The sequence below is a fragment of the Lacerta agilis genome, chromosome 5 (genome assembly GCF_009819535.1).
Source record: "Lacerta agilis isolate rLacAgi1 chromosome 5, rLacAgi1.pri, whole genome shotgun sequence".
Taxonomy (NCBI): Eukaryota; Metazoa; Chordata; class Lepidosauria; order Squamata; family Lacertidae; genus Lacerta; species Lacerta agilis.
In genome coordinates, this window is record NC_046316.1 from 67,335,200 (window position 1) to 67,352,094 (window position 16,895).

At 42.3% G+C, this 16,895-nt stretch overlaps 1 protein-coding gene across 1 annotated transcript in view; it reads right to left on the reverse strand.

The window, feature by feature from the left end:
- Nucleotides 1-1,008: 1,008 nt before the first annotated feature.
- DOCK10 (dedicator of cytokinesis 10) overlaps nt 1,009-16,895 on the reverse strand; it is a 168,098-nt gene continuing 152,211 nt past the window's right edge. The window contains 8 exon segments of the mRNA XM_033150272.1: nt 1,009-1,603; nt 4,233-4,371; nt 4,647-4,747; nt 5,661-5,851; nt 7,994-8,204; nt 9,879-10,025; nt 14,884-14,997; nt 16,043-16,165. Of these exon segments, the coding sequence (XP_033006163.1) occupies nt 1,484-1,603; nt 4,233-4,371; nt 4,647-4,747; nt 5,661-5,851; nt 7,994-8,204; nt 9,879-10,025; nt 14,884-14,997; nt 16,043-16,165 (1,146 nt within the window). The 3' untranslated portion in view covers nt 1,009-1,483.

Consider the following 16,895-nt stretch of genomic DNA (forward strand, 5'->3'; position numbering starts at 1 on the left):
ATCACCCAACTTTTTCACATACTAAGCTACACATCCCATTCTTTACCTTCACAAATGCACCTACCAATCCATCAACACACACACCCACACACACCTCATACCCCAGTTGCACACAAATATCATACACCCAACACAACCAGGCAGGGTACCACAAGCCCTTTTTAAATCACAGCAACTTCATCCAACTTTGAAAGATAATCACCTTTCTAAATCAACTTCATCTCAGCAAGGGCTAGGCAGGTGTCAGCAACATTCCAAGGACTATCCCACAAGGGAACCTCATTTGCATCCCAACAATCTCAGCTCCTCACCTTTAAAGATAGGCAAAGCCTTCAAGCACAGTTTGGACAACTTCCTCACAAGGAAGGATGTTCTAGCTCTGAAATTCCTGTATTGAGCAAAGCCTGGGCAGGAAGATCTACAAGAGATGTTGTTGGACTCCAACACTCTCAAGGAGGCTAACCCAATAACAATGTAAATTGCATGTAACCCTCAAGCAAACCACCCTGGGCTTCTTGGAGGAGGGGCCAGATAAAAATGTGATAGATCAGATATATCAACCCCATCAACCCCAGCCAGCAAGGAAATCCAGCAACATCTGGGGAGTGTTTGGTTCTACTCTTGTGACAGGCAGAGTTGTGTGAATGTACCTTAAGTTTATAATGCCAGAGTGGGAGGTGATTAATGCCTCCTGAGCCCAGCTGAGCCTGTAATATGCTGGCTGAGGTGGAGATCTGCTGCATCTTAAACAGATCATCCCAATGGATCTTACCATAGGATTGCCCCTCAATGAAGGACTTTTTAGGCAAGGGAGAAAGGAGAATACGGTAGGCAGGGAAAGGTGAATGAAACTGAGTGCATGGAACCATGAACCAAAGCACTGCACACTGAAAACTCCTGTTGCAGGACCCAACTTGTATGGCGCATTCCCAATGGACATTGCAACATGCCAATGAATTCCCGTATCACAAAGGAGTAATTATCAGCAATTTTCTACACATAGACAAATATTTTAATATAATTGTATCTGAAACGTTATCCACATTTTAGTAATTATTAACTAAAAACTTTGTAAAAATGACATATTTTACACATCTTCTATTTACAATCGCAATATTCTTAAAGGTTATAAAACATCCACTTTTGACTTTTAAAATATATGTATACTAGGACTTGTATTAGATTATATTATCATTTACAGCAAGCGTAAGGCTTGTTGAGAAACCGAACTTTCAATGGAAATATCATGTTCTGTTTAATAAAGGCTGAACCATAATAAAGAAAACCATAGGAAATGTGCAAATATCAGGAAAGGCAAGAACATTAAAAATATCAAACTTACAATTTTAAAAAAAATTAACACTGAAATGTTCAATAAATTAAAACAATGCACCGCGTTCCATTTTCATGGCATCCATCATGATTTTGCTTATTCAGAATAATCCCAGTTTTCTGGCAATCCGTTGAAAGTCAATTTCAGCGATCAAATGTCAGCACTGGAGGCAATCAGCGGCCCAGGTGGGCCTGTGATTGTTCTACTGATTGCATGGGAATAAGTTGGTTCCACTCCTTGCTGCTTTGCCAAATCCTCCTTGTATGTGATCTTTTAAAGAACAAGTTTTTAAAAAAGACTTGTGAGATGCAGAAAAACTGGCAGAAATCAATACAATTGCACTATATTAAACACAGTTGTTCTAAAACATATCTTTCCAAGGATCGTACTGGATGGCAGTTACTGCCATATGAAAGGGAAGGCAAGTATGGGTCATTTTGCCACCTTGCTCATTCCTCCCCCCCCAGCCCCCTTCCGGAATCCTGTAATCATAGAATCATAGAGTTGGACGAGACCACAAGGGCCATCCAGTCCAACCCTCTGTAAGGCTGAATGTTCCCCGAATTAGAAGAAATAGAAAGCAGAAAGCGAAACCCCCCCAAAACCTGTCCTGATTCCAACTTTTGCTTCTTCTGTCTTTGTAACATCACTATGCTACTTCTACAGAGAGATGTCTCAAGCGATGTCTGAGCACTTCCTTATATCCCAGCTCCATCATTGCGATAATCTGCAGGAGCCTTGTTGGTCATTTCCCAAATTGGTGATGCTCATTGGACAACAACAAGAATCCGGTCCAGCATTGTGAAATACTCTGCCAATAGATTCAGCAGGGCCTTTTGTACTACCCTTTAAATGCCTACTGGAAACTTCTCTATTCTGCTAGGCCTATGCAGGCAATTAAGAAGGTAACTTTCCACATTGGTTCATTGATGTCTGGGCTTTTAAATATTTTTATATGTTTTTTGTTGCAGGTTTAATGTATTATTGCTGTAATAATTTGAACATTTTTCTTTTTGTGATGTAACAGTATACACAAAAAAAAAAAAAAAAAAAAAAAAAAAAAAAAAAAAACAACAATAAATGATTGTTATGGTACTTCTATATCTCAAAACTATATAATCTGATTTGCTGTGATTACAGGTAGCATTTACCAAGTTAGGTAAAATAATAGTGTTTGTGTGGCACAAATGTTCAGACATATTAATGCAAGTGAGAAGCATGTGTATTAAAAAATAACATAGGAAATGGGCTTCAGTTATAAGTCCGCAAAGGCCTAAGCAAGAGTACACTGTATCCGATCCTTACATTTCTCTCTGATCCCATATTATGTCCTAAGCTCCTTAAAGGAAATGGTGACTCATGCTCATTCCCAGTGCTATTTTTTTTCTAGAAAAAGAGGTGCCGGAGCTCACCACAAACTTTTCCCTTGTTCTCTTAGAATGCCAATGGCATCCATCTTAGAGGTGCCGGAGCTGAGCTCTGGCTGAAAAAAAAGCCCTGCACATTCCTATACTACAAGAATCGAAACAGAGATGATGTCCTAAATAGACATTAAAAGTCAGGCTACACAGAAGACTAGGCAAGTGAAGATGTATGACAGTATAGGAGCATGTAGACATAAAGAAAACCAGACATACCACTTTTGGCTATAGTATTGAGGGAAATGTTAGACAGTGAGGCAGAGAAGTTGTATAAGCAGTGACCATGACAGAGCTGTCAGAAAAAAGAGAGAGAGAGAGAAATGTTGATGAAGATGCCACTGCCATGGAAGGCACAAACAACGTGACAATGAGCAACGCAATGAGCAACCCCCAAAGCCCAGGTGAGAAAATGGAGCTAAGGGCTATTCATGGTCGAGACACATAGGTTATATTTGGATGTGGTAAAATTACAACAGGAGAGTTGACCTTTTCGGTTTGCATGGTTAATATATGTGCTGAGGTGGTGAAAGCTGAGATCTACCAAGCAAGCTTAAAGGGGTAACTCTATACCCAAGCATCTCCAGTGGCTATCTGCTCACTCAGGTGCTCTGGGAGGGCAGGACTCTTGGGTGTGCAAGTGGGAGAGGTGCCACTGTCAGGGTGTATGAGGCAGTCAGTTGGCTACGTGGAGGAAGAGGTCATCAGCCCTCCTCAGATGCAACCCAATGGGGCTTGCATAATATGCTGTACCTGAATGGGGGTGGGCTCCTCTCCTTTTCCAGTGCAGATTTGAACCTGGAGCCTCCTGTGAGACCTGAGCTGTGCCAGCAGGCTAGGGTTCTTCCTGCAGGCCGTACTGACCAATGGGACAGAGACAGAGGTGTGTTGCTAGGGCATAAGGAAAAGTCTAATGGACAACATGGTGGGCTGCATTTCTTTTCCTGATCTTACTTGAACCCTAGTGAGATGTGAGGAAAAGGCAGGGGGTGTATGTCTGGGGCCTGGAGGTTAAGATCACAAGAAGAGCCTGCTGGACCAGTCCCAAGGCCCATCTAGTCCAGCATCCTGTTCTCACAGTGGCCAACCAGATGCCTGTGGGGAAGCTCTCAAGGAGGACCCGAGCACCAGAGCCTTCTCTCCTCCTGTGGTTTCCAGCAAGTGGTATTCAGAAGTATTACTGCCTCTGACTGTAGATGCAGAGTATCACCACTGGTAGGGCTAGGTTTTGTAGGATGAGGATGAGGATGAGGAGTGGAGCTGGGGGTGTCTGCAGCCAGGAATTGCTCTCCAAGTGAAGGAAGTTTGGGAGTTGGAAGACCTGTTCCTTCCTTTCCAGCTGGACTCCAACCCCCACTCCCCAGGTTCTTCTCCAAGCCAGGCTCATGCTGCCTCCTGTAGCATCTCTAATGCCGTAGGAATAAGAGAAATAAAATAGGTCCAAGCCATCAGCCACAAGGGGATAAAACAGAATCGCCAACCTGTTCGTTCATAACTTCAGAGAGCTCACTGAGCATATCCTTGTAATGAGATTTCATTTCTTCCTGGTATTCCAGCTGGTCCTCCTTAATCAGCCGCTCATTAACTTCCAGAGCTTGTCCGCATGCGTCTGCAAACTGCCTGCATAGCACAGGAAACGCCACATTTTTAATATCTAGGCAAAGCAAAACAGTATTCTTCTCTCATTATGGATTTAAACAGTGATGGAGACAGACGCAACAGAACTTCAAGGGATTTCTCTCTCTGCATATGGACAGAAGAATGCAGTTCTGTGTTTGCAGCCTGGTGCTTTGTCAGGATTTGTTCAACGTTAAGTCAAATAGCTTTAGTTTTCATTTGCTTAACATTTCTTAAAGGAGTGATTGCCTTGCTATCTCTGGAATGGAAAAGCTTACCTGAAGATTTCCTTCAAAAGTTTAACTTGGTTATCTGGGTATTTCTTCGCATTTGTTTCTTCAAGGAAAGCTCGCGCATAAGCCATTGGTCCTGCATTTACCTGAAAGATAAAACATGCTGCTTTTTTAAAAAAAAAGGAAGGGCAAAGCTGGAGAAAGTCCTATGCTATTTTATCTTGTGCAGATGTGCCATTTCTTTTCATTTATTGAACAGGATTTATGTTCTGCTTAATTGTCCACACCCTTAAGCTGGGGGGCGGGGGCGGGCAGGCGGACGGACGGACTTGGCTCTCAGACCTCCCCATGTGCCCTGCCAGGCTGTTTTTGGGAAGCCATGCCCGTCCACTTTATACCTGACTTCATACATGACATCAGGTGTGGGGCGGGATGCCAAAGGAACAGTCAGGAGCTTAAAAGTTTTTCTAAATCCTGTTCTGTTACCTAGTATGAATCCAAGTTCCACTTGAGGTGGTAGAAATTGTCAGCCTCAGGCGTGAAAACAGTTTGCTTAAACAGCAACGCAATGCAAGGTCTAGGATAGGAATCCTGGTAGGAACTTGAATAACTTCCTATAGGTCTCTTCTCTTTCTCTTTTTCTTTCTTTATTTCTATTGTTTTTTCTCTTCTTTGCTTATTTCTAATTTTACTGTATTATGGAAAAATTTAATAAAACTTTTTACATAAAAAGGGATGCCCTGTGTTTGTCCATTTCCAGCTGCTATAGTACAAAACACACACACACACACAGGTAACAATTTATCTACTTGCTTGTAACCTATAGGGGACATTGTGGTTTTATCCTTATAATTTTCATGCACACTGCAGTCTTCAGAGGTGAGAGATTTTTGGGTTGTCAGCACATACCTCAGGTTTAGATTATGGTAGCTTTTGATTATGAGTAATAAAGTCCATAACAGAAGAACGACAAAAAGTGGAGATTTTGTTCCTTTTGGTAACGCGTAATCTGAAATGTCAAAATCCTTAAACCTCAATGAAGGACCAAGCCATATTTACCTTAACACTGACACTTCCTTGTAGTTTCAGTTGTAGCCTAATCATATCTACTTCCTCCATTGTGCAAAGCTGATTGAGTTCCAAAATCTTTTTAGACATCTCATCAATGGCTACTTCAATGGGGTTCAGCTCTGTGCTTGTTTGGCTTATGACCTGTATTCTTTTCTTCACATAAGGGAATAAATGGCTGGCTGCATGCAAACAAACACAGAGGGCACGTTTAAGGAAATTCCCCTTCTCTGTATTGTTCAGTCTGTGGGGCAGTCAAGGCATTAATCTCACATATTCACAATTAAAATGCAGCCATCATTCATGCAGTTCTTATGTAATAAATCATTTACTGGACTTTCAGTATTTTTAAAAATGTTCTGAATACTGATGAACACAATACACAAACTGTATCACTACACACCAGAGTTTATTCTCAGAGTAAAAGAACAACATCATTCCTATTATCAAATCTAGCACTTTATTTTTAATTTATTCTCCAGTAAATTAGGAGATGAGCAAATAATAAGATTAATAAATTTATTACACCCCTCCCACCTGACTGGGTTGTCCCATCCACTCTGAACAGCTAACAACAAAAATAGAGAGGGAAAGGAAAACAAACAAGTAAAAACATCAAGCATTAAAAACTTCCCCAAACATTAAAAAAAGTTAAAGGGACCCCTGACCGTTTAGTCCAGTCGCGTACGACTCTGGAGTTGCGGCGCTCATCTCACTCTATAGGCCAAGGAAGCCGGCGTTTGTCCGCAGACAGCTTCCGGGTCATGTGGCCAGCATGACTAAGCCGCTTCTGGCAACCAGAGCAGCGCACGGAAATGCCGTTTACCTTCCCGCTGGAGCGGCACCTATTTATCTACTTGCACTTTGACGTGCTTTCGAACTGCTAGGTGGGCAGGAGCTGGGACCGAGCAACGGGAGCTCACCTTGTCGCGGGGATTCGAACCGCCGACCTTCTGATCAGCAAGCCCTAGGCTCTGTGGTTTAGACCACAGCGCCACCCGCATCCCAAACATGGTGGGTTGGAATTCAATGTCGCTATATCTGCATAAGCCATGTGGCTTGCCAGATTGAACTGCCCCTCCTTCCTTTTCAGTGGGTTCTCCAGACTTCACCAAGCTAAGCTCGGGGGGGGGGCATTTGGGGAGGAGGCCCTGTCGCACAAATGGAAGTCCTTGCACAGGGCTTCTATTGTTGGGGATGCTTAGAGGAAATCTGTCCAGCATGATTAACTCTAAAGAAGCTTCAGTAGAAACAGCAACCTTACCAAAAAGGAGTAGTTTTTGATCCAGGCTATGTTAATCAGAGGATGGCGCTGTGGTCTAAACCACTGAGCCTAGGGCTTGCTGATCAGAAGGTCAGTGGTTCGAATACCCACGACGGGTATCTGTTAGCTCCTGCCAACCCAGCAGTCTGAAAGCACGTCAAAGTACAAGTAGAGAAATAGGTACCGTTCGGCAGGAAGGTAAACGCCGTTTCCGTGCGCTGCTCTGGTTCGCCAGAAGCAGCTTAGTCATGCTGGCCACATGACCCGGAAGCTGTACACCGGCTCCCTCAGCCAGTAAAGCGAGATGAGTGCCGCAACCCCAGAATCATCCGTGATTGGACTTAATGGTGAGGGGTCCCTTTACCTTTATGTTAATCACTTTTGGCTGCTATCTTATGCCACTTAACTGTGAGTAAGTCCCATGGAATGTGATGGGAATTTGAGTAGACATGTACAGGAAATGAGTGGGACAAAATTGGTCACAGCTAGCTCAGTTCAACAGGACTAAAGAGTGTCCAACATAGGCCTGCATCCAACTCAACTTGGATGGCAAAACAGCATCTTTCCACCTTTGCTCAATTTTGCAGAACCTTCTCTGTATCTGCCTGCTAAAAAAATTCTTTCTTTCTTTTTTTTCTTTCTTTCCAGTGCTGAGGATATGGAATAGCTTTCACTTTTGTTTCAGTAGGCATGTCCAAGATACTGCCTCTCTGCTTTCCCCCCTGCAATGGTTGTTTATTTTTATTTATTTTTTTAAAAAATACATGGAATATTTAATATGCGTTTTATAGGCTTTGTGTATTGAAGTTCTAAGGTACAGTACTATATTTGATATAGGAAAATGAGGTCCAGATTGTAGGAACAAATAAGCTTTGCTGAACCAATAACTCACACAATTTTAACAAAAGCAATAAAGAACTTTGGTCCGGGGGGAAAAAAGGTTATATGCCAAATGTCCTAAAAACTAAGATTCCCTCCTGAAACTATACATTCCTGAGCAACCTTGGCAGCTCCACAACAAGCCTCCCCTGTGGACTGAATAATGCAACAACCATCATACTTGTCAGAATGGTCCTTCTCTTGCATTGCTCTTCCACCCCTCCGTGTTTCTTCCCTGACAACGTGAAGGGCGTTTCAAACACAAAGCGATTGATGTTGTGATGCATTTCAAAGTCGGTCTTCCGCTCCTCGGCTTCTTTCTCTTCAAAGAAGGGTGTGACGTATGTCACTTGGATGTAAGCGTATTTCGGATCTAAGTCTTTGGGGTTAACCTGGACAGGCACGGCGAATGAAATGAAACAGCTGAGATCAGAATGGGGAGTATGACCAAACATTAATTAAAGACAGCTATAGCAACGAATGGCGGGCGCAAACAACCCCAGCCTCTTTCTTTTAATGGCATGGCAAGGAAGATCCGAGTCCTTTTTCTATGCATTCTGAAAAGAATGGCAGTGGTTTTTATAGCCCTGTGCTCTTTGCAGTTGACAGGGTGCACATGAATTTTGTACTTGGGCATGTCTACTGGCTAAAGTGTGTGTGTGTGTGTGTGTGTGTGTGTGTGAGTGTTCTCATGACAGAAAGTGAAAGGCAACAATCCCTAAGGAAGGCTTTCTTGGTGGCAGTTCCACCATGATTCAACCCTTCGCTTGGAAGTTAGACATGCAAACTCCTCCTGCTTGCACTTCGATTTGGTGTGTGAGGTTAAGCTACCCAACGAGTTATTTGTAGAATTGTTCATTGTTTTAACTGCTTTCAATATTGTATCTTCATATTGTTGTAACTATGGTTGTAAAGTTTCAACAACGTAATGTTGTAAGCTTATGGTGAATGGCAGGCAATAAATAATAACAGCAGCAACAACAAGGTTGTATGTCTGAGATTATTTTTTAAATATCTAATTTCAAGCACGTCATTTCTTGTCTTCTGAATGGAAAAGAGTAAGCAAGCAAATCAGAAGAACTCCAAATACAATTCATCCCTAAATCTGTATCCTCATCCAGCCTTCCATACCACCTCTGGCAAGCTACTTGTGCCTCTGAGACCAAGTAAACTGCAGCCACGTGAGAGGAAGAGCTCTTTGGAATATAGGAGGTGCTCGTGGATCTCTCATTCTCAGCAATAGCCTAGTGTAGCTCTCCCCGATCTGATGGCCTCCTAATGTTGTTGGACTACAACTCCCATCAATGGCCAAGCTGGCTGGGGCTGATGGGAGTTGTAATCCAGAAGGCAGCAGCTTGGGGAAGTCTGGCCTAGTGAGTACCAAAAGTGGAAGGGGCACAAGGCCCTCACCCTTCTAGCCCTTCATTGTACAGACAGATTTTACCATGTGTTTTCTTATAGTGGGTTGCCTCCGATTAAATCCTACCCACTGAAATGAATGGATAGGAATAAGCTAAGGTCGATTAATTCCAGCTGGTCTACTCACTGGATGCAACCGCATTTCATATATTTGGCAATGAACAATAAACTTTCCTTTATTTGCTGGTTAGTGGAATTAGCCCCTGACCTGCTCATTTAAGTATTATGAACTACTACATGCTAACAAGGGAACAGCACCGTGATTACTAAGATGTGCTAGAAATCAACATCCTTTCACATCCAGAATCTCCGAGGACAATCCATCAGGACTTTTTCCTTTGCAAATCCCAAAGAAATGCTGGGAGCCTGATAAGAATGTGTTTCTGCATCTCACCCCCCCATTGGTTTGACATAACTCGAAATGTGAGTTAAAATCTGGTGGGATGCTTTGTGTTACTAACATATACAGCACATATGTGTAAACATTTCTTTCTTTCTTTCTGTTATTTTGTAGAAATAAAAACTTCAATAAAAATAAAATAAAAAGTGTTTCTGCACATATTCCATTTATTTCAGTGGGGCCTGTGCAGCAGAACTTCCAGCTACCTTGTGCTCAGAGTCTCGGGGGTGCTAAAAAATTTCCATACCTTGTTTGAGTCTTGGATTATTTTCACGTTGTCTGCTCCGAACTTATCTGCGTAAAGCTTCAGCAATCTCTGTGAGATCTCAGACAGGCCTGTTAATTTGGGCTCTTTGTAGATATATTCCTTGCCCTCCTCTTCTTCGAAAAAGCCCTATTTAAAAAACAAACCATAATATTAAGAGGAAAGTAAGCAAGGCAACACTTCCAAGCAACCACTGTGGATGGAAGGTGTAACATATCTAATTGATAAGGGACAAAAAACAAACCACACACACCAGCTTATCTGAATGCTGCAGCGTGTGCGTGATGAAAGAATGGGAGGCAATAAAACCAAACTCTATATATTAGCACAGGATGAATCTAAGCTTTTTTACCAGCGGTACAAAACTCTGATGTGAAATGTGAAAGAAATCTCCTTGGAGCGCAAACTACTAGTCAGTACAGTACAGTATAATAGGGGCACCCGCATTTTGTGGAGACTGCACCACCGTGTGGTTCAATCCAGTAATTGTCACAGGAGATGTGAAATAATCTCACAGCACCATTAATATATGTTCAACCCACTATTCAGCCAAAAATAAACACAACGGGGGGGGGAAGTCTGCAGTTAAAGTAGGACAAAATGCTTTAGAAGCATGTTAAGGGTTAACAGCCACTCTAAACAGAATTTACACTTAGTAGGTGGAAAAGCTGACTGGACACAGTGGGATTTGGTTGTGAGTAAACATACACAGGCTTGAGTTGTTAGTCTACTGCAGTGTTTCTCAAACTTGGGTCTCCAGCTGTTGTTGGACTACAACTCCCATCACCCCCAGCTAGCAGGACTAGTGGTCAGGGATGATGGGAGTTGTAGTAAGTGTGGATAAGCCCTATGTCTGACTATGTGCTATAGAAATGGAGGGCAAGAACTTGACAGAGGGCTGCCATGTTTCTCAAAATGTGAAGTTTTGCGGTAAAACCAGTAACAAAGCCGACTCTGGATATATTCCTATGAAGTGCTGTGCAACTACTGAATCCTTCCTATGTGCCTCCTCCACATGTTTACAGAATCCTCAAGCTCATCAGGAAGGATCCTGATGTAGAAGAAAAATGTGTTTCCTTTCACCATTCTTTTTTGTGTTGGGGTGACTCATTCGCTCTGACTCTGCTGGCAGCCAAACATTTGGAGGTGGCAATTAAGAAGTCAGCAGCTCTGTGAAAACTTTACAGTTTTCAAAACACCCTTAGGTACACATAATTGCACCTATTTTGCAGAACTTGAGTGAAGCATTATTTTTGTCTATTGTTCAGGCTGGCTTACGAATAGTCAAGTCTAACACATAGTTTCTCTGTGAGCCCCTGAAATCCTCATTTAGGAATTTTGTATTTCAGATCTGTGTTTGTGAACCATAGAATTGGAGTCTTCTGTGGGTTTTTCATCAAATGCATTCTTGCCAAGAAAGAGCTGGTTACATAGAATTACTAATGTTGTCTGTACATACATGAGTACTAAATAAGTCATATGATAGCAGTTCTGCTTCTTTTTAAAAGTGTCATTGTTGACCAAGAAGCTTTCTCATAAGGTATTACTAAACAACATGTTTTAAACCTGTGAAATTTCTGCAGTTTACTGGGAAGATTTACTTTTTCCAGTTTCTTAGGTTTAGCTCTCTCGGTGTTTTTGAACTGGACTGTGAAGCTGAGTATGTTTGGACACCAACATTTCAGTATAAACTGCTGTCTTGCTAAGCATAATGAGCAGCCTCTAATATATAATATTGCCAGGGAAGGAGAACCTGCAAGTTCACAATCACCATGACAACAAGGTGTTGACGCTAACTCAAAGAAAGTATGTTGAAGCCTTAAATATTTTGAAATAAACACCTTTAAAATCAGGAATGGGGAACCTGTGGTCCTTCAGATGTTGTTGAATTTCAGCTTCCACAATTTCTGACCACTGGTTGGTGGGGGATGATGGGAGCTGGAAGTCCAACAACATCGGGGGGGGGCAGCAGATTCCCATTCTTGCTTTAGGTGAACAGAACTGCTACAACAGCTGAGCAGATGAAGATCTCCTTGCCACTCGATAAATGGGTGCACTGAAATATTTAACGCGTAGAAAGGTGCTGGGTGATATCACATGCTACAATAGATTTTCCATACATGAACACAACTTTAAAGTCTACTCTTCAATTTTTTGGGTGGTCTTTTTCACATTGCCCTCCCTTTCATAAATCAAAGTTGCAGATTGAGCAAAAATTAAAAATGACAACTGGCTGGTTCTTTGGCTTTTAAATCTGAAAACAGAAAAGCAAGGGCTAAAGTCACCCCTGTCCATTCCCAGCTTTTTGCACTGGGTTTTGCCCCTGTGATTTCCCCTGAACAGCTTGTCTCCAGTCACATAAGAATGTTTCATTTCAAGCCTGGCAACTGCGACAGGGTCTGGAAGAAGGTGTAACAGCAGCCCATCGATGATTACAGAAAACCTCTCGTAGTCCTTTCTGCCTCATAACCATTTTTTCATTGCCGGCTCCTCCTCCCCTTACTTGCCAAAATGGCTCTTAATCAGTTTGGATACAGCAAGGGATAGCTTTGAGGCTTGTATCACAGTCTCTTCTTTTCAAGCCTGCCCTGAGTTACATCACCTGGGCTCCACTGAAAGAAAGTTTAATAGAAGCATCTGCCTCCTTAAGAGAGGGGACAATTCTGAGGGCTTTCCTCATGCCAAATGAATAAGCAGGTGAGACTGGGGTTAAGCACAGGACTTGCATCCAGGAGAGGCTGTGGTTGGCTGTCCACATTGCCAGCCACATGGGCTCTTCTGCCTATCTGGGATGTCCCCTGGAATGCAAAGGCTTCCTTGTTCCTTCATCTCTTGGTTAGGTAGGTGAGGTATAGATTGGTCCTGGAACATCAGTGTAGCTCCTCCTAGACATGCTTGTTTTCTCTCTCCATCTTCCCTCTTGATTTGCTTTCTGTTTTAGCCCTGATCTCTCACCCCTGTCCCCCTGGCCTTGGGTGCTTCCTACGATGTATCTCTGGATTCTGGTTTTGTAGGTCCCAGCTGACTGGGGCTACCTCCTCCTTACTGGTTGATCACTGGGGGTCCAAGTTCTCTCTCCTCCATCCTGGCTTCTCCTAGAGACTCTTAGTAGTGTCCCCATTTCTGCCATTTCAGTGCAGTCTCTCTCTCCCTCTCCTCCCATCTTGTAGGCAGACAGGGGCCAAATGCAACCTTCTCCAACTTTCCCCAGGTCACAGCCACTCTTTCCAGGACACTTTTCCCACCAGCCATGCTTTGCACCTCCAGCTTGGCTGGAATGCGCCCTTCAATTTTGAATATGTTCCAGATATGCAAACAACCAACAACATCTAGAGGGCCTGAGGCACCCTATCTTTGGTCTGCAGTTATATTCTGGAAGATTTCTGGCCTCTTGAACATTTATTTGAGGAGCTGTGCAGAGATAGGTATCTAAGCTGGGCAATAAACCCAACAATTCATGGCAACAATGCCATGGCATGCATAAGACCCTGAAATAGTTTCACTGTGGGTGGGGATGGAGATAACTATAAATACCTTCTTAGCTCTGCAAACACATAACTGGCAATTCTGCTTGCAGTGGACATTTCAGTGAAAAGGAGACATGGCCTGAACCTGTTTCCCCTGGACAGAGGAACAGGATTAAGCCTCAAGTATGTAAACAGCAAAGAAACAGCTGTAATTTCAGAAAGCAGAACAAAAGAATTAGTTTTGCAAGATGCGGCACGGCATATAAATGAGTGAAAGCAATGTCATTTCACCTCTCACATTGAATGCTAAAGCACTTGAAGTTAGGTTTAACTCATACAGGGAAGACAATGAGTAAGAAGAACTAAACAAAAAGCATGCAAAAGAATAGACAACTTACCACAGCCTTGAATAAGATCAAGAGAAAAAAAGCAAATTTCTGCATTAAAACCTAATTAGCAGACAGAATGATTCAGATCAATCTGTTCTTTACACACCTCCTCTTTTCATTAGATTAGGGGGAATTGTTTGCCTGGAGAGCACTCTCTGAGAGAGAGCATGCTTAGTCCCCTGACCCAACTGGTGTATAGCAGAGGCAAGCGTAAGCACACACTACACCAATACAAGCATGCAGAAAGAGCACATGCTCCAAGACTACTCTAGAATGTACTGCAGAGAGCACCAGAGGCAAGCTAGAAAGCAAAGCCAGAGAGTCTATGAGAAATACAACTAATGTAGGGATGTGGATTTCAGGCCACATAGGGGGGGAAATATGTCTTGATTGCTTAAAACTATTTTGCAGTTGTAGAAGGGATAATTTTGGATAACATGACAAATGTCGAGTGGCAGGAGGAATCGCCAGAGGATAAAAGTGGTATTTGTATCCCCTTTCTCTGTTTCCCATTAGAAAATGTGCACCTCTCTTTTATCTCCTAGTAAACAACTGAAATGATGAGACTGGCTATTGGGTCCATTGGTGCCACAAAAGTCGAAAGTGATAGACCTGCCACAATTTTAGACTACCTCCAAGGACTCTGAGGTATTTTATGGGATCTCAAATAGGTAAACATTGTTAGTGACCAATCACTTCTGTGTCACCATTCATGGTGCTTCACTGCTGCCATGTTAATTGTCTTTGATCCCATGCATGTTTATTTGGAAGCTGAATGGGACTTACACCCCAAGTAAGCATGCATAGGCTTGTATCTAGATGTGCAGGGAAACAGCCAATTTCTTGTGCAAGGCCCTATGGCCATCAATATTGCTTATGCACTGCCTCAATTAAAAATATATATTAAAGACCTGATTTTTGCACTGGAGATGGGAGCACCGGTTCACTCCATTCTTCAGCAAAGATTTCAGAATTTGATCCTTAACAGTAAGTCAACTAGCACTATCCTTAATATCACCCCCTATCATCTTGTTTTCTTATTATACTTTCCTTAAGAAGAGCATCTCTGGAACTGTCTTTTGGAAATGTATATGGTATCTGTATGTTCACAAACATGTTGGAGTCACTCACCTGCCCATAAAATGCTACCCGGTAGTACCGTCCAAATAAGCGCTTCTCAGAATTCACGACTTCTGCCACTTTCAGGTAAGACCTATGGATGTCGTAGTACAACTCTGACAGTCTCTGGAGGTAGAAGAATGAATGGAATAAAAATAGGCTTTTAAAAAAGCAAAGCACTGATCTTCAATACAACTTTGCACTAAAGTTGGGAGCTCCCTGGACCACTGATTTAAGAGGCTTTAGTCTAGCCACATTCACCATTATAAGCAAAGTGTGTAAGTCCTATGTCAATTATGGGAGTTAATATTTCCCCATTTGCTCCTTCTGTATATACTCAAAACAAAAGCTGCATTTTTTAAAAAAAGGTTTCCCTTATTTTAATTGTAATTGTTACATGGATTTATTAATTATTTCCTCTCTATGAATCACTTGTATTACAGGACTTCTCAAGAGGCTCCCCACACATGCTTGACTCAACCAATGCCAATTTGGGCTCACTATACAGGTAAGTATTTAAATGGAAGAAGGAAGGGAAAGGAGAATGGGCAAGGAAGGGAAAGGGAGAAAGTTGGGGATATTATTTGTCTTGGTTGGAAAACTTTTAAATAAAATGCTTTTTTAAAAAGTGTGCATATTTTGTACTGGGGTGTCAGGATTTCCCTTCACATTTATCTGAATACATCGAAAGCCACTTCTCTATAGTGCAACGCCATAGCTGAAGAAGCAAGCTGGACATGGATAACAGAATTACAAAGGCAAATTGTTGTGTCTTTCCTATGCCATCAACACCCTCTGTCCTGGGTGAGCCAACAGGTGTGCAGAAAGCTTCTGGCACATTGGTTTTTGCTGTGTACAGAATTGCAAAGAGACCAACAAACTCAATTCACATTGAGATGGCCTCTCTGAGGTCTGTGCCCTAGGTGGCTGCCTAGCTGTACTGATGGTAGTACCAGCCTTGAGTGGAAAAAACTGTAGCCTAGAAACTGTCCCCTGCATCACCACCATGCCTTTTGTCACTGTGCAATAGGCTATACACAAAGTCTTTAGCCACTAAAGGAGGAATAACATGGGGAAAAGAATGAAAAATGAAAATATGTCCAACTATGTCATGGCATTTTCCAGGACTCTTCCCAGAGCAACTGCTAGATCTTATTTTCAGCTTTTCTACCTTGAAGTCTCTCTGTTTTTCAAACACTGCAATGATTGGCTTGTTAACTTCAGCAATGAGCTCATATCTTTCAGATTTCCACAAAAAGTCAACACACAATTCCAGCTGCGACACAAGGATGTTCTGTAATCACACAAGTTAAAAGAATGTTAAATCTGTGTCTTAACATGTTGATACAGTTGAAGTCAAAGGCCTGGTTAAAAAATTAGTGAAGCAAGTAATTGAAGCAAACATCTAAGGACATATTTGCATCTTACATGCCAAGGCTGCTTGGTTTTGGTAGGTGTGTTAATAGGTGTTGCACCGCAATGTGCATGCTCACATGCTGCCACTATCTTTCTTAAGTTGACAGCACGAGGTGACATATGTGGGCATGTGAATCACTGTATGCAATCTATGAGCACATCTGCTAAATGCAGGTAGTTTCAGCATAGTAAAGACATCCAAGAAGCTGCCCTAACTTTAAGGAAAAGTGCCATCCACATCTGCTAGATTATTTATATTGGTTGCAGATCAAGCACATGAGGGTAAAATCCAACAGACTTTTTTGAGACCCAAAAGGCTACATGCATGACCAGCCATCAAATTCATTGATATAACTAGCTCCAATTCTCCTGCTTTCAGATATAGGGGTGAAGGATGCCTCTTCTTCCGAAACTGGACACATCTACCAATTTATTTCAGTGCATGCTTTCTGTGGGCAATAGACATTTCATTTTGGAGGGTATAGCTTTTGCTCAAGGTATTGCTTTCTTTCATAGAAAGAGAGGGCCCCTCAACATATTATTCAAGGTTCTGACAATCCCCAGCACAGTTGCTTCTTAGAAGATTTCAGTTCCTCGACGACGATCCA